At 44.7% G+C, this 21834-nt stretch overlaps 1 protein-coding gene across 1 annotated transcript in view; it reads right to left on the reverse strand.

The window, feature by feature from the left end:
- cacna1hb (calcium channel, voltage-dependent, T type, alpha 1H subunit b) overlaps window positions 1–21834 on the reverse strand; it is a 200210-nt gene that overhangs the window by 93491 nt on the left and 84885 nt on the right. Inside the window, 5 exon segments of the mRNA XM_052515078.1 lie at window positions 786–971; window positions 9254–9405; window positions 16058–16144; window positions 17986–18200; window positions 19018–19552. Coding sequence (XP_052371038.1) covers window positions 786–971; window positions 9254–9405; window positions 16058–16144; window positions 17986–18200; window positions 19018–19552 — 1175 coding nt within the window.

The following is a 21834-nucleotide window of genomic DNA, read 5'->3' on the forward strand; positions in this document are numbered from 1 at the left end:
TATGAAGATGATGTCATCTAAGACTTGACAACAAACCTGACTATGAAGATGATGTCATCTAAGACTTGACAACAAACCTGACTATGAAGATGATGTCATCTAAGACTTGACAACAAACCTGACTATGAAGATGATGTCATCTAAGACCTGACAACAGACCTGACTATGAAGATGATGTTATCTAAGACCTGACTATGAAGATGATGTCATCTAAGACTTGACAACTGACCTGACTATGAAGATGATGTCATCTAAGACTTGACAACAAACCTGACTATGAAGATGATGTCATCTAAGGCCTGACAACAAACCTGACTATGAAGACGATGTCATCTAAGACCTGACAACAAACCTGACTATGAAGATGATGTCATCTAAGACCTGACAACAAACCTGACTATGAAGATGATGTCATCTAAGACCTGACAACAAACCTGACTATGAAGATGATGTCATCTAAGACTTGACAAGACCTGACTATGAAGATGATGTCATCTAAGACCTGACTATGAAGATGATGTCATCTAAGACTTGACAACAAACCTGACTATGAAGATGATGTCATCTAAGACCTGACAACAAACCTGACTATGAAGATGATGTCATCTAAGACTTGACAACAAACCTGACTATGAAGATGATGTCATCTAAGACTTGACAACAAACCTGACTATGAAGATGATGTCATCTAAGACTTGACAACAGACCTGACTATGAAGACGATGTCATCTAAGACCTGACAACAAACCTGACTATGAAGATGATGTCAGAAGGTCTCTACATACCTGAATATGAATATGAAGAGCATGAGCAGCATGCAGAAGGTGGCTACGTTGTCCATAGTCTTCATCAGAACCACCAGCTGTCTGCGCAGGGCGGGCAGGAACCGGACCAGCTTCAGGACCCGCAGCAGACGGAACGTACGCAGGACTGACAGACCGCCGTCCGCCTGCCCAACGATCTCCCATACACTGAGAGAAACACATAAAACGTTACAGCTAGCTTAGCATTTAGCAACAAGTTATAGATAGCTTAGCATTTAGCAACAAGTTATAGATAGCTTAGCATCGAGCAACAAGTTATAGATAGCTTAGCATCGAGCAACAAGTTATAGATAGCTTAGCATCGAGCAACAAGTTATAGATAGCTTAGCATCGAGCAACAAGTTATAGATAGCTTAGCGTTGAGCAACAATTTATAGATAGCTTAGCATCGAGCAACAAGTTATAGATAGCTTAGCATCGAGCAACAAGTTATAGATAGCGTAGCGTTGAGCAACAAGTTATAGATAGCTTCGCATCGAGCAACAAGTTATAGATAGCTTAGCATCGAGCAACCAAGTTATAGATAGCTTAGCGTTGAGCAAAAAGTTATAGATAGCTTAGCGTTGAGCAACAAGTTATAGATAGCTTAGCATCGAGCAACAAGTTATAGATAGCTTCCCTATGGAAATATTACATATTGGAATATATTTCAAGAAAACATAAAGATATTTATATATAAAGGGAAAATGTATTTATCAAATATATAGATATATTTTATTTATGTACATATACTTGTAAAACATTCATGTAAAATACACAAATCACCACTCACAGCCTTCTCTACCCGATGATAATGTTGTCTGTTGACCTCTGACCCCTTAGCATGAGGTTTCTAAAGTTGTAAAATACACAAATCACCACTCACAGCCTTCTCTACCCGATGATAATGTTGTCTGTTGACCTCTGACCCCTTAAAATACACAAATCACCACTCACAGCCTTCTCTACCCGATGATAATGTTGTCTGTTGACCTCTGACCCCTTAAAATACACAAATCACCACTCACAGCCTTCTCTACCCGATGATAATGTTGTCTGTTGACCTCTGACCCCTTAAAATCCACAAATCACCACTCACAGCCTTCTCTACCCGATGATAATGTTGTCTGTTGACCTATGACCCCTTAAAATACACAAATCACCACTCACAGCCTTCTCTACCCGATGATAATGTTGTCTGTTGACCTCTGACCCCTTAGCATGAGGTTTCTAAAGTTGTAAAATACACAAATCACCACTCACAGCCTTCTCTACCCGATGATAATGTTGTCTGTTGACCTCTGACCCCTTAGCATGAGGTTTCTAAAGTTGTAAAATACACAAATCACCACTCACAGCCTTCTCTACCCGATGATAATGTTGAGTCTCTGTTGACCTCTGACCCCTTAGCATTAGGTTCCTGAAGTGGTGCAATGTAATGTTGCGTCTCTGTTGACCTCTGACCCCTTAGCATTAGGTTCCTAAAGTGGTGCAATGTAATGTCGAGTCTCTGTTGACCTCTGACCCCTTAGCATGAGGTTTCTAAAGTTGGATCACTGTTGTAGTTGAAAATACACACTGCAGCTATTGACATGTAGCCTTTTGACATTTAGCCTATTGACATATAAATTAGCTAGCTTTTGTGAAGGTTGGGAGTCGCTGATAGAACTGGCTAGCTAGCTCAATTATGTAGCTTTAGTGAGGGTTGGGTGTCTCTGATAGAACTGGCTAGCTAGCTAAATTATGTAGCTTTTGTGAAGGTTGGGTGTCTCTGATAGAACTGGCTAGCTAGGTAAATTATGTAGCTTTTGTGAAGGTTGGGTGTCTCTGATAGAACTGGCTAGCTATCTAAATGATGTAGCTTTAGTGAGGGTTGGGGCTCTGTGATTGAACTGGCTAGCTAGCTAAATTATGTAGCTTTAGTGAGGGTTGGGTGTCTCTGATAGAACTGGCTAGCTAGCTAAATTGTGTAGCTTTTGTGAAGGTTGGGTGTCTCTGATAGAACTGGCTAGCTAGCTAAATTATGTAGCTTTTGTGAAGGTTGGGTGTCTCTGATAGAACTGGCTAGCTAGCTAAATTATGTAGCTTTTGTGAAGGTTGGGTGTCTCTGATAGAACTGGCTAGCTAGCTAAATTATGTAGCTTTTGTGAAGGTTGGGTGTCTCTGATAGAACTGGCTAGCTAGCTAAATTATGTAGCTTTTGTGAAGGTTGGGTGTCTCTGATAGAACTGGCTAGCTAGCTAAATTATGTAGCTTTTGTGAAGGTTGGGTGTCTCTGATAGAACTGGCTAGCTAGCTAAATTATGTAGCTTTAGTGAAGGTTGGGTGTCTCTGATAGAACTGGCTAGCTAGCTAAATTATGTAGCTTTAGTGAGGGTTGGGTGTCTCTGATAGAACTGGCTAGATTGCTAAATTATGTAGCTTTAGTGAAGGTTGGGTGTCTCTGATAGAACAGGCTAGCTAGCTAAATTATGTAGCTTTAGTGAGGGTTGGGTGTCTCTGATAGAACTGGCTAGCTAGCTAAATTATGTAGCTTTTGTGAAGGTTGGGTGTCTCTGATAGAACTGGCTAGCTAGCTAAATTAGCTAGCTAAATTATTTATAGCAAAACATAATAATAATAATAGTAGTAGTAATCATCCTCCTATGTTTCCCTCCTGCAAGTCCCTCTGGTCTGGACCCTCAGCTAGACAGACCCCAGGCAATGGAGCTTCAACCGATCAGACCCCAAGACAATGGAGCCTCAGCCAATCGGACCCCAAGACAATGGAGCCTCAGCTGGACTGACCCCAAGACAATGGAGCCTCAGCCAATCAGACCCCAAGACAATGGAGCCTCAGCCAATCAGACCCCAAGACAATGGAGCCTCAGCTGGACAGACCCCAAGACAATGGAGCCTCAGCCAATCAGACCCCAAGACAATGGAGCCTCAGCTGGACAGACCCCAAGACAATGGAGCCTCAGCCAATCAGACCCCAAGACAATGGAGCCTCAGCTGGACAGACCCCAAGACAATGGAGCTTCAGCCAATCAGACCCCAAGACAATGGAGCGTCAGCTGGACAGACCCCAAGACAATGGAGCCTCAGCTGGACAGACCCCAAGACAATGGAGCCTCAGCCAATCAGACCCCAAGACAATGGAGCCTCAGCTGGACAGACCCCAAGACAATGGAGCCTCAGCTGGACAGACCCCAAGACAATGGAGCTTCAGCCAATCAGACCCCAAGACAATGGAGCCTCAGCTGGACAGACCCCAAGACAATGGAGCCTCAGCCAATCAGACCCCAAGACAATGGAGCGTCAGCCAATCAGACCCCAAGACAATGGAGCCTCAGCCAATCAGACCCCAAGACAATGGAGCATCAGCTGTACAGACCCCAAGACAATGGAGCCTCAGCTGGACAGACCCCAGGCAATGGAGCCTCAGCCGATCAGACCCCAAGACAATGAAGCCTCAGCCGATCAGACCCCAGACAATGGAGCCTCAGCTGGACAGACCCCAGGCAATGGAGCCTCAGCCGATCAGACCCCAAGACAATGGAGCCTCAGCCAATCAGACCCCAAGACAATGGAGCCTCAGCTGGACAGACCCCAAGACAATGGAGCTTCAGCCAATCAGACCCCAAGACAATGGAGCGTCAGCTGGACAGACCCCAAGACAATGGAGCTTCAGCCAATCAGACCCCAAGACAATGGAGCGTCAGCTGGACAGACCCCAAGACAATGGAGCGTCAGCCAACCAGACCCCAAGACAATGGAGCCTCTGCCGATCAGACCCCAGGCAATGGAGCCTCAGCCAATCAGACCCCAGGACAATGGAGCCTCAGCTGGAGACCCCAAGACAATGGAGCCTCAGCCAATCAGACCCCAAGACAATGGAGCCTCAGCCGATCAGACCCCAGACAATGGAGCCTCAGCTGGACAGATCCCAGACAATGGAGCTTCAGCCAATCAGACCCCAGACAATGGAGCCTTAGCCGATCAGACCCCAGACAATGGAGCCTCAGCTGGACATACCCCCAGACAATGGAGCCTCAGCTGGACAGACCCCAGGCAATGGAGCCTCAGCCGATCAGACCCCAGACAATGGAGCCTCAGCTGGACAGACCCCCAGACAATGGAGCCTCAGCCGATCAGACCCCAGACAATGGAGCCTCAGCCGATCAGACCCCAGACAATGGAGCCTCAGCCGATGAGACCCCAGACAATGGAGCCTCAGCTAGACAGGCAATGGAGCCTCAGCTGGACAGACCCCAGACAATGGAGCCTCAGCTGGACAGACCCCAGGCAATGGAGCCTCAGCTTGACAGACCCCAGGCAATGGAACCTCATCTGGACAGACCCCAGACAATGGAGCCTCAGCTGGACAGACCCCAGGCAATGGAGCCTCAGCCGATCAGACCCCAAGACAATGGAGCCTCAGCCGATCAGACCCCAAGACAATGGAGCCTCATCTGGACAGACCCAAGAAATGTCTACTGAACAACAATATAAAGGCAACATGTAAAGTGTTGGTCCCATGTTTAATGAGCTAAAATAATGCACAAAAATATTATCTCTCTCATATTTATTTACTTCCCTTTGCCAATATAATCCATTCACCTGACAGGTGTGGAATATCAATAAAATGATTAAACGGCATGATCATTACACAGGTGCACCTTGTGCTGGAGGACAATAAAAGGGGAAAAAATGTTCTGTTTTGTCACACAACACAATGCCACACATGTCTCAAGTTTTGAAGGAGAGTGCAATTGGCATGCTACTGACTGCAGGAATGTCCACCAGAGCTGTTGCCAGGGAATTTCATTTTCTCTACCATTAGTTGCCTCCAACGTCGTTTTAGAAAATTTGTCAGAATGTCCACAGACTACGTGTGACCACGTCAGCCCCAGGACCTGTTGCTTCTTCACCTGCGGGATCGTTTGAGACCAGCCACCCAGAACAGCTGATGAAACTGTGAGTTTTACACAAGCAAATAGTTTTCTGCATGGTCAGAAACCATCTGTGTGCTCGTCATCCTCACCAGAGTCTTGACCTGACTGCAGTTCAGAGTTGTAACCGACTTCAGTGGGCCCAATGCTCACCTTAGGTTGGCCACTGGCACGCTGGAGAAATGTGTTCTTCACGGATTAAATCCGGTTTCAACTGTACTGGGCAGATGAAGAACTGTCTGAGTATGGCGTCGTTTGGCCAAGAGGTTTGCTGATGTCAACGTTATGAACACAGTGCCCCATGGTTGTCGGTGGTGGCTACGGTATGGGCAGAGGCCTAAGCTGTGGACAACGAACACTATTCCATTTTATCATTGGTAATCATGTGTAATCGTCACCACCTGTTTCGGCATGATAACGCACAGCCATTGTGAATGGTGATCTTAGGCTTGTGTGCGGCTGCTTGGCCACGGAAACCCATTTCATGAAGCTCCCGACGAACACGGTCGCAAGGATCTGTATACAATTCCTGCAAGCTGAAAATGTCCCAGTTCTTTCACGGTCTGCATACTCATCAGACATGTCACCCCAGTGAGCATGTTTAGGATGCTCCGGATCGACTTGTACGACAGCGATTTCCATTTCTTGACCATTTCCAGAAACTTCGCATTGAAGAATCAACTGATCAACTCTATGTGAAGGAGATTCTGATTATTCCCTAACACATCGTGTTCTAGTCCGCACCATTATCCAGAAACTTCGCACAGCCATTGAAGAGGAGTGGGACAACATTCCACAATCAACAGCCTGATCAACTCTATGTGAAGGAGATGAGTTGTGCTGCATGAGGCAAATGGTCCCACCAGATAGTGACTGCTTTTCTGATCCACTACCTTTTTATACATGTTATCTGTGACCAACAGATGCATATCTGTATTCCCAGTCATGTGAAACCCACAGAATAGGGCCTAATGAATTTATTTCAATTGACTGACTCAGTAAAATCATATTTTTTGTTGAGTGTATGTTTTTGTTTGTATAATTTGTCATGCTGAAACAGGAAAGGGCCTTCCCCAAACTGTTGCAAGCACAGAATCGTCTAGAATGTCATTGTCTGTTGCCTTGAACGAACCATGAAAAACAGCCCCAGACCATTATTCATCCTCCACCAAACTTTACAGTTGGCACTATGCATTGGGGCAGGTAGCATTCCCCTGGTATCCGCCAAACCCAGATTTGTCCATCAGACTGCCAGATGGTGAAGCATGATTCATCACTCCAGAGAACGTGTTTCCACTGCTCCAGAGTCCAATGGTGGTGAGCTTTACACCACTCCAGACGACGCTTGGCATTGTGAATGGTGATCTTAGGCTTGTATGCGGCTGCTTGGCCACGGAAACCCATTTCATAAAGCTCCCGACGAACAGTTCTTGTGCTGCCGTGTGAAACGGACCAGTCTCCATGCTCATCTCAGAGCAGTGTGAAACGGACCAGTCTCCATACTCGTCTCAGAGCAGTGTGAAACGGACCAGTCTCCATGCTCGTCTCAGAGCAGTGTGAAACGGACCAGTCTCCATGCTCATCTCAGAGCAGTGTGAAACGGTCCAGTCTCCATGTTGGTCTCAGAGCAGTGTGAAACGGACCAGTCTCCATGCTCATCTCAGAGCAGTGTGAAACGGTCCAGTCTCCATGCTCGTCTCAGAGCAGTGTGAAACGGACCAGTCTCCATGCTCATCTCAGAGCAGTGTGAAACGGACCAGTCTCCATGCTCGTCTCAGAGCAGTGTGTAACGGACCAGTCTCCATGCTCGTCTCAGAGCAGTGTGTAACGGACCAGTCTCCATGCTCGTCTCAGAGCAGTGTGTAACGGACCAGTCTCCATGCTCGTCTCAGAGCAGTGTGTAACGGACCAGTCTCCATGCTCGTCTCAGAGCAGTGTGTAACGGACCAGTCTCCATGCTCGTCTCAGAGCAGTGTGTAACGGACCAGTCTCCATGCTCGTCTCAGAGCAGTGTGTAACGGACCAGTCTCCATGCTCGTCTCAGAGCAGTGTGAAACGGACCAGTCTCCATGCTCGTCTCAGAGCAGAGTGAAACGGACCAGTCTCCATGCTTGTCTCAGAGCAGTGTGAAACGGACCAGTCTCCATGCTCATCTCAGAGCAGTGTGAAACGGACCAGTCTCCATGCTCATCTCAGAGCAGTGTGTAACGGACCAGTCTCCATGCTCGTCTCAGAGCAGTGTGAACCGGACCAGTCTCCATGCTGGTCTCAGAGCAGTGTGAAACGGACCAGTCTCCATGCTCGTCTCAGAGCAGTGTGAAACGGACCGGTCTCCATGCTGGTCTCAGAGCAGTGTGAAACGGACCAGTCTCCATGCTGGTCTCAGAGCAGTGTGAAACGGACCAGTCTCCATGCTCATCTCAGAGCAGTGTGTAACGGGGCTAAACAAGTTGTAGGCTTTTGATTCAAATCCTATTGCTTCTAACTTCAATATGCTCTTTAACTAAATAAGACATACACCACTTTTAACAGCTCATCACTCAACACTAGTGAGAATCATGTCACCTACAGTATATAGAAAACAGTATAACGAAAAATATGATGTGAATCTTCGCCAATAATTACATATACAGTGGGGCAAAAAAGTATTTAGTCAGCCACCAATTGTGCAAGTTCTCCCACTTAAAAAGATGAGAGAGGCCTGTAATTTTCATCATAGCTACACTTCAACTACGACAGACAAAATGAGAAAAGAAATCCAGAAAATCACATTGTAGGATTTTTAATGAACTTATTTGCAAATTATGGTGGAAAATAAGTATTTTTGAACGTTAGTGTAAATCAATATATCATTTTTCCGTTAGCATCGGATTAGCATCGAGCAGCAAGTTAGCTTAGCAACCTAACGAAAAGTTATAGCTGGCTTAGTATCGAGCAGCAAGGTACAGCTAGCTTAGCAACCTAACGGAAAGTTATAGCTAGCTTAGAATCAGGCAGAAAGTTATAGCTAGCTTAGCAATCGAACAGAATGTTATAGCTAGCTTAGAATCAGGCAGAATGTTATAGCTAGCTTAGAATCAGGCAGAATGTTATAGCTAGCTTAGAATCAGGCAGAATGTTATAGCTAGCTTAGCATCAGGCAGAAAGTTATAGCTAGCTTAGCAATCAAACAGAATGTTATAGCTAGCTTAGAATCAGGCAGAAAGTTATAGCTAGCTTAGCAATCGAACAGAATGTTATAGCTAGCTTAGAATCAGGCAGAAAGTTATAGCTAGCTTAGAATCAGGCAGAAAGTTATAGCTAGCTTAGCAATCAAACAGAATGTTATAGCTAGCTTAGCATCAGGCAGAAAGTTATAGCTAGCTTAGCAATCGAACAGAATGTTATAGCTAGCTTAGAATCAGGCAGAATGTTACAGCTAGCTTAGCAATCGAGCAGCAAGTTATAGCATTATAACATTAACTCTTGGAAAAGGTTTGATACATTAAAATATTTAATGGAAACACAGACACAAACCTGATGATGACGATGACGCTGTCAAAGCCGTTGTACGGGTTCTTGATATAGCCGAAGAGTCCGAAGGCCAGCAGCTTCAGCAGCATCTCCAGACTGAAGAGACTGGTGAACACTAGATTACTGATCTCTAGGATGTCAGTCAGCTCCTGGGGCTAGGGGGGAGGGAGGAAGAGAGAAGAGACTGGTGAACACTAAATTACTGATCTCTAGGATGTCAGTCAGCTCCTGGGGCTAGGGGGAAGGGAGAGAGAGAGAAGAGACTGGTGAACACTAGATTACTGATCTCTAGGGTGTCAGAGAGAGAGAGAGAGAGGGAGAAGGAAGGAAGTAGTGTGGTCAGTAGGGGACAGTATACTGTGTCTGGGTTATAGTAGTACTGTAGTGTGGCCAGTTGTGGACAGTATGCTGTGTCTGGGTTATAGTAGTACTGTAGTGTGGCCAGTAGGGGACAGTATGCTGTGTCTGGGTTATTGTAGTACTGTAGTGTGGACAGTAGGGGCCAGTAGGGGACAGTATGCTGTGTCTGGGTTATAGTATTACTGTAGTGTGGCCAGTAGGGGACAGTATGCTGTGTCTGGGTTATTGTAGTACTGTAGTGTGGCCTGTAGGGGACAGTAGGGGCCAGTAGGGGACAGTATGCTGTGTCTGGGTTATAGTAGTACTGTAGTGTGGACAGTAGGGGACAGTAGGGGACAGTATACTGTGTCTGGGTTATAGTAGTACTGTAGTGTGGACAGTAGGGGACAGTATGCTGTGTCTGGGTTATAGTAGTACTGTAGTGTGGCCAGTAGGGGACAGTATACTGTGTCTGGGATATAGTAGTACTGTAGTGTGGACAGTAGGGGACAGTATACTGTGTCTGGGATATAGTAGTACTGTAGTGTGGACAGTACGTGACAGTAGGGGATAGTAGACGACAGTAGGGGACAGTATACTGTGTCTGGGTTATAGTAGTACTGTAGTGTGGACAGTAGGGGACAGTATACTGTGTCTGGGTTATAGTAGTACTGTAGTGTGGCCAGTAGGGGCCAGTAGGGGACAGTATACTGTGTCTGGGTTACAGTAGTACTGTAGTGTGGACAGTAGGGGACAGTAGGGGGCAGTATACTGTGTCTGGATTATAGTAGTACTGTAGTGTGGACACTAGGGGACAGTATGCTGTGTCTGGGTTATAGTAGTACTGTAGTGTGGACAGTAGGGGACAGTATGCTGTGTCTGGGTTATAGTAGTACTGTAGTGTGGCCAGTAGGGGACATTAGGGGGCAGTATACTGTGTCTGGGTTATAGTAGTGCTGTAGTGTGGCCAGTAGGGGACAGTAGGGGACAGTATGCTGTGTCTGGGTTATAGTACTGCTGTAGTGTGGCCAGTAGGGGATAGTATACTGTGTCTGGGTTATAGTAGTACTGTAGTGTGGCCTGTAGGGGACAGTAGGGGCCAGTAGGGGACAACATGCTGTGTCTGGGTTATAGTAGTACTGTAGTGTGGACAGTAGGGGACAGTATGCTGTGTCTGGGTTATAGTAGTACTGTAGTGTGGACAGTAGGGGACAGTATGCTGTGTCTGGGTTATAGTAGTACTGTAGTGTGGACAGTAGGGGACAGTATACTGTGTCTGGGTTAGAGTAGTACTGTAGTGTGGCCAGTAGGGGACAGTATACTGTGTCTGGGTTATAGTAGTACTGTAGTGTGGCCAGTAGGGGCCAGTAGGGGACAACATGCTGTGTCTGGGTTATAGTAGTACTGTAGTGTGGCCAGTAGGGGACAGTATGCTGTGTCTGGGTTATAGTAGTACTGTAGTGTGGCCTGTAGGGGCCAGTATGCTGTGTCTGGGTTATAGTAGTACTGTAGTGTGGCCAGTAGGGGACAGTATGCTGTGTCTGGGTTATAGTAGTACTGTAGTGTGGCCAGTAGGGGCCAGTAGGGGACAACATGCTGTGTCTGGGTTATAGTAGTACTGTAGTGTGGCCAGTAGGGGACAGTATGCTGTGTCTGGGTTATAGTAGTACTGTAGTGTGGCCTGTAGGGGCCAGTATGCTGTGTCTGGGTTATAGTAGTACTGTAGTGTGGCCAGTAGGGGACAGTATGCTGTGTCTGGGTTATAGTAGTACTGTAGTGTGGCCAGTAGGGGCCAGTAGGGGACAACATGCTGTGTCTGGGTTATAGTAGTACTGTAGTGTGGACAGTAGGGGGCAGTATACTGTGTCTGGGTTATAGTAGTACTGTAGTGTGGACAGTAGGGGGCAGTAGGGAACAGTAGGGGACAGTATGCTGTGTCTGGGTTATTGTCGTACTGTAGTGTGGCCAGTAGGGGACAGTATACTGTGTCTGGGTTATAGTAGTACTGTAGTGTGGACAGTAGGGGGCAGTAGGGAACAGTAGGGGACAGTATGCTGTGTCTGGGTTATAGTAGTACTGTAGTGTGGACAGTAGGGGACAGTATACTGTGTCTGGGTTATAGTAGTAATGTAGTGTGGACAGTAGGGGACAGTAGGGGACAGTAGGGGACAGTAGGGGACAGTATGCTGTGTCTGGGTTATAGTAGTACTGTAGTGTGGACAGTAGGGGACAGTATACTGTGTCTGGGTTATAGTAGTACTGTAGTGTGGACAGTAGGGGACAGTAGGGAACAGTAGGGGACAGACAGTATGCTGTGTCTGGGTTATAGTAGCAATGTAGTGTGGCCAGTAGGGGACAGTAGGGAACAGTAGGGGACAGTAGGGAACAGTTGGGGACAGTAGGGGACAGTATGCTGTGTCTGGGTTATAGTAGTACTGTAGTGTGGCCAGTAGAGGACAGTAGGGGACAGTATGCTGTGTCTGGGTTATAGTAGTACTGTAGTGTGGCCAGTAGAGGACAGTAGGGGACAGTATGCTGTGTCTGGGTTATAGTAGTACTGTAGTGTGGCCAGTAGGGGACAGTATACTGTGTCTGGGTTATAGTAGTACTGTAGTGTCACCAGTAGGGGACAGTATGCTGTGTCTGGTTTATAGTAGTACTGTAGTGTCGCCAGTAGGGGACAGTATGCTGTGTCTGGGTTATAGTAGTACTGTAGTGTGGACAGTAGGGGACAGTATACTGTGTCTGGGTTATGGTAGTACTGTAGTGTGGCCAGTAGGGGACAGTATGCTGTGTCTGGGTTATAGTAGTACTGTAGTGTGGCCAGTAGGGGACAGTATACTGTGTCTGGGTTATAGTAGTACTGTAGTGTCACCAGTAGGGGACAGTATGCTGTGTCTGGGTTATAGTAGTACTGTAGTGTCGCCAGTAGGGGACAGTATGCTGTGTCTGGGTTATAGTAGTACTGTAGTGTCGCCAGTAGGGGACAGTATGCTGTGTCTGGGTTATAGTAGTACTGTAGTGTGGCCAGTAGGGGACAGTATGCTGTGTCTGGGTTATAGTAGTACTGTAGTGTGGCCAGTAGGGGACAGTATACTGTGTCTGGGTTATAGTAGTACTGTAGTGTCGCCAGTAGGGGACAGTATGCTGTGTCTGGGTGATAGTAGTACTGTAGTGTGGCCAGTAGGGGACAGTATACTGTGTCTGGGTTATAGTAGTACTGTAGTGTCGCCAGTAGGGGACAGTATGCTGTGTCTGGGTTATAGTAGTACTGTAGTGTGGCCAGTAGGGGACAGTATGCTGTGTCTGGGTTATAGTAGTACTGTAGTGTGGCCAGTAGGGGACAGTATGCTGTGTCTGGGTTATAGTAGTACTGTAGTGTGGCCAGTAGGGGACAGTATACTGTGTCTGGGTTATAGTAGTACTGTAGTGTGGCCAGTAGGGGACAGTATACTGTGTCTGGGTTATAGTAGTACTGTAGTGTGGACAGTAGGGGACAGTATGCTGTGTCTGGGTTATAGTAGTACTGTAGTGTCGCCAGTAGGGGACAGTATGCTGTGTCTGGGTTATAGTAGTACTGTAGTGTCGCCAGTAGGGGACAGTATGCTGTGTCTGGGTTATAGTAGTACTGTAATGTGGCCAGTAGGGGACAGTATGCTGTGTGTGGGTTATAGTAGTACTGTAGTGTGGCCAGTAGGGGACAGTATGCTGTGTCTGGGTTATAGTAGTACTGTAGTGTGGCCAGTAGGGGACAGTATGCTGTGTCTGGGTTATAGTAGTACTGTAGTGTGGCCAGTAGGGGACAGTAGGGGACAGTATGCTGTGTCTGGGTTATAGTAGTACTGTAGTGTCGCCAGTAGGGGACAGTATGCTGTGTCTGGGTTATAGTAGTACTGTAATGTGGCCAGTAGGGGACAGTATGCTGTGTCTGGGTTATAGTAGTACTGTAGTGTGGCCAGTAGGGGACAGTATGCTGTGTCTGGGTTATAGTAGTACTGTAGTGTGGCCAGTAGGGGACAGTATGCTGTGTCTGGGTTATAGTAGTACTGTAATGTGGCCAGTAGGGGACAGTATACTGTGTCTGGGTTATAGTAGTACTGTAGTGTGGCCAGTAGGGGACAGTATACTGTGTCTGGGTTATAGTAGTACTGTAGTGTGGCCAGTAGGGGACAGTATGCTGTGTCTGGGTTATAGTAGTACTGTAGTGTGGCCAGTAGGGGACAGTATGCTGTGTCTGGGTTATAGTAGTACTGTAGTGTGGCCAGTAGGGGACAGTATGCTGTGTCTGGGTTATAGTAGTACTGTAGTGTGGCCAGTAGGGGACAGTATACTGTGTCTGGGTTATAGTAGTACTGTAGTGTGGCCAGTAGGGGACAGTATACTGTGTCTGGGTTATAGTAGTACTGTAATGTGGCCAGTAGGGGACAGTATGCTGTGTCTGGGTTATAGTAGTACTGTAGTGTGGCCAGTAGGGGACAGTATGCTGTGTCTGGGTTATAGTAGTACTGTAGTGTGGCCAGTAGGGGACAGTATACTGTGTCTGGGTTATAGTAGTACTGTAATGTGGCCAGTAGGGGACAGTATGCTGTGTCTGGGTTATAGTAGTACTGTAGTGTGGCCAGTAGGGGACAGTATGCTGTGTCTGGGTTATAGTAGTACTGTAGTGTGGCCAGTAGGGGACAGTATGCTGTGTCTGGGTTATAGTAGTACTGTAGTGTGGCCAGTAGGGGACAGTATACTGTGTCTGGGTTATAGTAGTACTGTAGTGTCGCCAGTAGGGGACAGTATGCTGTGTCTGGGTTATAGTAGTACTGTAGTGTCGCCAGTAGGGGACAGTATGCTGTGTCTGGGTTATAGTAGTACTGTAGTGTGGCCAGTAGGGGACAGACAGTATGCTGTGTCTGGGTTATAGTAGTACTGTAGTGTGGCCAGTAGGGGACAGTATACTGTGTCTGGGTTATAGTAGTACTGTAGTGTGGCCAGTAGGGGACAGTATGCTGTGTCTGGGTTATAGTAGTACTGTAATGTGGCCAGTAGGGGACAGTATACTGTGTTTCGTGTAGTGTGATGAGGATTTGGGTTCTAGACTAGTTGTAATTCTATTGGGTCATTGTGATGAGGATTTGGGTTCTAGACTGGTTGTAATTCTATAGGGTCAGTTGGTGACGAGGATTTGGGTTCTAGACTGGTTGTAATTCTATAGGGTCAGTTGGTGATGAGGATTTGGGCTCTAGGCTAGTTGTAATTCTATAGGGTCATTGTGATGAGGATTTGGGTTCTAGACTGGTTGTAATTCTATAGGGTCAGTTGGTGACGAGGATTTGGGTTCTAGACTGGTTGTAATTCTATAGGGTCATTGTGATGAGGATTTGGGTTCTAGACTGGTTGTAATTCTATAGGGTCAGTTGGTGACGAGGATTCCGGTTCTATACTAGTAGTAATTCTATAGGGTCATTGTGATGAGGATTTGGGTTCTATACTAGTTGTAATTCTACATTCAGTTGGGTCAGTAGGTGATGAGGATTTGGGTTCTAGACTAGTTGTAATTCTACATTCAGTTGGGTCAGTAGGTGATGAGGATTTGGGTTCTAGACTAGTTGTAATTCTACATTCAGTTGGGTCAGTAGGTGATGAGGATTTGGGTTCTAGACTAGTTGTAATTCTACATTCAGTTGGGTCATTGTGATGAGGATTCCGGTTCTATACTAGTTGTAATTCTATCGTCAGTAGGGCCAGCTGAGGTCAGAACCAATGGAAACATCATTATTCACTTTTTCTTAATTTCTTAAGGGGGTAAGACTGCTAAAACAGAACACACACACACAATCTATCCCCTCCTCTCACACTGAGATTTACAATTTAATTAACACCTCAAGCCCTGTAACCCCACACACATGCTCACACCCACACAGGCACACACACACACACACACACACACACACACACACACACACACACACACACACACACACACACACACACACACACACACACACACACACACACACACACACACACACACACACACACACACACACACTCACAACCTCCCCTGCCCTTCCCCCTCCCCTCCCCTCCCTCCCCTGCCCTCCCCCTCCCTCCCCTGCCCTTCCCCCTCCCCTCCCCTCTCTCCCCTGCCCTCCCCCTCCCTCCCCTGCCCTTCCCCCTCCCCTCCCTCCCCTCCCCTGCCCTCCCCTCCCTCCCCTGCCCTCCCCTCCACTCCCCTCCACCCCTCCCCTCCCTCTCCTCCCCTCCTCACCCCATCCCCATCCCCTGCCCTGCCCTGCCCTCCCCTCCCCTGCCCTCCCCTCCCTCCCCTGCCCTTCCCCCTCCCCTCCCCTCTCTCCCCTGCCCTCCCCCTCCTTCCCCTGCCCTTCCCCCTCCCCTCCCTCCCCTCGCCCTCCCCCCTCCCTCCCCTGCCCTCCCCTCCACTCCTCACCCCTCCCGTCTCCCTCTCCTCCCCTGTACCTGTTGGTGGAACTCTATCCCCATACTGAGAGTGTTGATGAGGATGGAGATCATGATCCCTCTGTTGAAGTACCTACTGCTCACCACCTAGAAGGAGTAGGGTGCAGGGGTTAGGGTGTAGGGTGCAGGGGTTAGGGTGTAGGGTGCAGGGTTATTTGAAGATCTTAGTAATAATAATAGTAATAATTATAATAAGAATAATCATAATAATCATAATAATAATAGTAATAATCGGGGTTGGCAAGTAGCCTAGTGGTTAGATCGTTGGACTAACAACTGAAAGGTTGCAAGATTGAACCCCCGAGCTGACAAGGTAAAATCTGCTGTTCTGCCCCTGAACAAGGCAGTTAACCCACTGTTCCATCATTGAAAAATTAGAATGTGTTCTTCACTGACTTGACTACATAATAATAACAGTCATATTAAAAATTATAATATAATAGTAATAATAATATAATAACAATACTCATAATTATAGTATAACATATAACATATAATTATAGTATAATAATAATATATTAAGTATAACATATAATTATAGTATAACATATAACATATAATTATAGTATAATAATAATATATTAAGTATAACATATAATTATAGTATAATAATATAATAATAATACCTATAATTATAGTATAATAATATATTACTAATAATACCTATAATTATAGTATAATAATATAATAATATATTACTAATAATACCTATAATATAATAATATATTACTAATAATACCTATAATAATAATATAATAATAATATAATAATAATAATAATAATATATTAAGTATAACATATAATTATAGTATAATAATATAATAATAATACCTATAATTATAGTATAATAATATATTACTAATAATACCTATAATTATAATATAATAATATATTACTAATAATACCTATAATAATAATATAATAATAATATAATAATAATAATAAGATTTAGATGCAAGTGGCTGTTCCACTGGTTGTCATAAGGTGTATGCACCAATTTGTAAGTCGCTCTGGATAAGAGCGTCTGCTAAATGACTTAAATGTAATGTAAATGTAATAATAATAATATATTACTAATAATACCTATAATATAATAGTATAATAATAATATAATAATAATATAATAATATAATATAATAATAATACCTATAATTATAATATAATAATATATTACTAATAATACCTATAATAATACCTATAATTATAATATAATAATATATTAATAATAATACCTATATTTCTAATATAATAATAATAATAATAATAATAATAATAATAATAATAATAATAATAATATAATTATAATATAATAATAATAATATAATATTAATTATAATACCTATAATTATAATATATTACTAATAATACCTATAATTATAATAGAATAATATATTACTAATAATACCTATAATTATAATATAATAATATATTACTAATAATACCTATAATTATAATATAATAATATATTACTAATAATACCTATAATTATAATATAATAATACATTAATAATAATATAATAATATATTAATAATAATACCTATAATTATAATATAATAATATATTAATAATAATAACTATAATTATAATATAACATAATAATACTACCTATGTTTAATGTATATGTATAATATAATAATAATAATAATACTCATAGTAATAATAATACTCATAATTATAAAATAATAATAGAATAATAATAGAATATAATAATATAGTATAATAATATAATATAACAATAATACTAATAGTAATAATAATAGTAATAATAGTTATAATAACAGTAATAATAATATTTTGTGTAATTTGTAAAGTACATTTCTTGTATGAAGAAACATAAACATAACATGTAATATCTAAAACACAGATATAGATCAGACCAGTCTAACTATATGATCAGTGACGACATCAATAAGTCCGACAGTCTTACATGCTCCAACCTGGCCTGTAGCTCCGCCCACCACCCAACTAGGTCTCTGATCGGCCTCAAGGCCTGTCCGTCGACACGCCGAAGGCTGTTACCGCGGCGAGGGCTCAGGTTGCCATGGCGCCGGTTGCTAGGTTCAAAATCGGCATGGTCGTTGTCACAAAGCTGGTCGTCGTGGACGCAGTAGGGGCACGGCAACGCCTCCCTGTGCTCTGCCTCTGAAAACAGGTAACGCCAGACTGTCAACACACACACACTTGACGGAGACTCGTTACTACACACACACTGACAACACACACACACACACACACTGACAACACACACACACACATACTGACAACACACACACACTGAGAACACACACACACACACTGAGAACACACACACACTGAGAACACACACACACACACTGACAACACACACACACACACTGAGAACACACACACACTGAGAACACACACACACACACTGACAACACACACACACTGAGAACACACACACACACACACTGACAACACACACACACACACACTGACAACACACACACACTTGACGGAGACTCGTTACTAACACACACATACACACTGACAACACACACACACTGAGAACACACACACACACACACTGACAACACACACACACTGAGAACACACACACACACACACTGACAACACACACACACTGAGAACACACACACACACTGAGAACACACACACACTGAGAACACACACACACTGAGAACACACACACACACACTGAGAACACACACACACACTGACAACACACACACACTGACAACACACACACACTGAGAACACACACACACACTGACAACACACACACACTGAGAACACACACACACTGACAACACACACACACTGAGAACACACACACACTGAGAACACACACACACACACTGAGAACACACACACACACACTGAGAACACACACACACACTGAGAACACACACACACACACTGAGAACACACACACACACACTGAGAACACACACACACTGAGAACACACACACTCACTCTTATTGGGCTCTAACACCAGTGTGACGGTGTGGCCCCTCCCCCTGGAGGTCATGTAGCTGGGGTCGGGGGTCAGGTCGTAGAGGTCGTGGGGGTAGATAGAGGGGTAGTTTAACTCCCTGCCTACTCCCCCGTTACTCATCTCCACCCCCACGCAGTTAGGCGGACGAGGAAGAGGAGGAGGACGAAGGTGGAAGACGCCACGTCCCGAGTGCCGATTGGCCAGTCCGTTCACCTCTCCTTTGGGTGTGTGTTGGTGTGAGTTTGTCCAACAAGTACAACGAGGTGTGTGCGTAGAGCAGTGTGTGACGGCCCGGGCGACTCTGCGGGTCAGTTTACGGTACAGGTGTCCGATGTAGCGCAGTATCTCCTCGTAGCAGGACCCCGGCTCCTGATAGGAAGCCAGAGTGGAGGCGTTGCTGAGGTAACGGGCGCGCTGCTCCGACCTCATCAGGGCGTTCTCGCGCTGCTTCGTCTCTGAGAACTGGGTCGCTATGACGACCAGGCACAGGTTCAGCATGAAGAACGAGCCCACCTGGAGAGGGAGGGACGACAACACACGCGGAGTTACCGTGACAACACACAAGTAGTTACCAGGACGACACACACACACACACACACACACATATTCAAAACAACATCCTCAGGGACGATCTCATGTTAAATACTGTTGAAGTCATATGGCTACAGGTTCATCTGTCTCACCTAAAGCCCATTCTGGAGGGAAGCTGCTATAGACCACCAAGTGTTAACAGTCAGTATCTGGATAATGTTAAATACTGTTGTAGTAATATGGCTACAGGTTCATCTGCCTCCCCTAAAGCCCATTCTGGTGGGAAGCTGCTATAGACAGTCAGTATCTGGATAATGTTAAATACTGTTGAAGTCATATGGCTACAGGTTCATCTGTCTCACCCAAAGCCCATTCTGGTGGGAAGCTGCTATAGACCACCAAGTGTTAACAGTCAGTATCTGGATAATGTTAAATACTGTTGAAGTAATATGGCTACAGGTTCATCTGCCTCACCTAAAGCCCATTCTGGTGGGAAGCTGCTATAGACCACCAAGTGTTAACAGTCAGTATCTGGATAATGTTAAATACTGTTGAAGTAATATGGCTACAGGTTCATCTGCCTCCCCTAAAGCCCATTCTGGTGGGAAGCTGCTATAGACCACCAAGTGTTAACAGTCAGTATCTGGATAATGTTAAATACTGTTGTAGTAATATGGCTACAGGTTCATCTGCCTCACCTAAAGCCCATTCTGGTGGGAAGCTGCTATAGACAGTCAGTATATGGATAATGTTAAATACTGTTGAAGTCATATAGCTACAGGTTCATCTGCCTCCCCTAAAGCCCATTCTGGAGGGAAGCTGCTATAGACCACCAAGTGCTAACAGTCAGTATCTGGATAATGTTAAATACTGTTGAAGTAATATGGCTACAGGTTCATCTGCCTCACCTAAAGCCCATCCTGGTGGGAAGCTGCTATAGACCACCAAGTGTTAACAGTCAGTATCTGGATAATGTTAAATACTGTTGAAGTCATATGGCTACAGGTTCATCTGCCTCACCTAAAGCCCATTCTGGTGGGAAGCTGCTATAGACAGTCAGTATATGGATAATGTTAAATACTGTTGAAGCTGCTATAGACAGTCAGTATCTGGTTAATGTTAAATACTGTTGAAGCTGCTATAGACCACCAAGTGCTAACAGTCAGTATTTGGTTAACGTGTGAAATGCTCGATAATGTATTTGATATCAACAGAGATGTTTATTTTCTGGGCCCACTGAAGAGAAAGCTTGTAGTCAGGGCCTACAACCTGGTTCGGGTTATCAGTCAATCTAACCAGGGTCGTTTACAAACAGCACAGGAATGAAATAATCCACATGTATTGATCACATCTTTAATAATGCTGCAGACATCTGCTCTAAAGCAGTATCCAGATCGGTCAGATGTAGTGATCACAATATAGTAGCCAAAGATCAGATGTATTGATCACAATATAGTAGCCAAAGATCCAAAGGCCTAATATAGTGTATAAGAGGTCAGGCTGGGCCTAATATAGTGTATAAGAGGTCAGGCTGGGCCTAATATAGTGTATAAGAGGTCAGGCTGGGCCTAATATAGTGTATAAGAGGTCAGGCTGGGCCTAATATAGTGTATAAGAGGTCAGGCTGGGCCTAATATAGTGTATAAGAGGTCAGGATGGGCCTAATATAGTGTATAAGAGGTCAGGCTGGGCCTAATATAGTGTATAAGAGGTCAGGCTGGGCCTAATATAGTGTATAAGAGGTCAGGCTGGGCCTAATATAGTGTATAAGAGGTCAGGCTGGGCCTAATATAGTGTATAAGAGGTCAGGCTGGGCCTAATATAGTGTATAAGAGGTCAGGCTGGGCCTAATATAGTGTATAAGAGGTCAGGCTGGGCCTAATATAGTGTATAAGAGGTCAGGCTGGGCCTAATATAGTGTATAAGAGGTCAGGCTGGGCCTAATATAGTGTATAAGAGGTCAGGATGGGCCTAATATAGTGTATAAGAGGTCAGGATGGGCCTAATATAGTGTATAAGAGGTCAGGCTGGGCCTAATATAGTGTATAAGAGGTCAGGCTGGGCCTAATATAGTGTATAAGAGGACAGGATGGGCCTAATATAGTGTATAAGAGGTCAGGATGGGCCTACTATAGTGTATAAGAGGTCAGGATGGGCCTAATATAGTGTATAAGAGGTCAGGCTGGGCCTAATATAGTGTATAAGAGGTCAGGCTGGGCCTAATATAGTGTATAAGAGGTCAGGATGGGCCTAATATAGTGTAT

Source organism: Oncorhynchus keta, unplaced genomic scaffold (assembly GCF_023373465.1).
Source record: "Oncorhynchus keta strain PuntledgeMale-10-30-2019 unplaced genomic scaffold, Oket_V2 Un_scaffold_21284_pilon_pilon, whole genome shotgun sequence".
Classification (NCBI taxonomy): domain Eukaryota; kingdom Metazoa; phylum Chordata; class Actinopteri; order Salmoniformes; family Salmonidae; genus Oncorhynchus; species Oncorhynchus keta.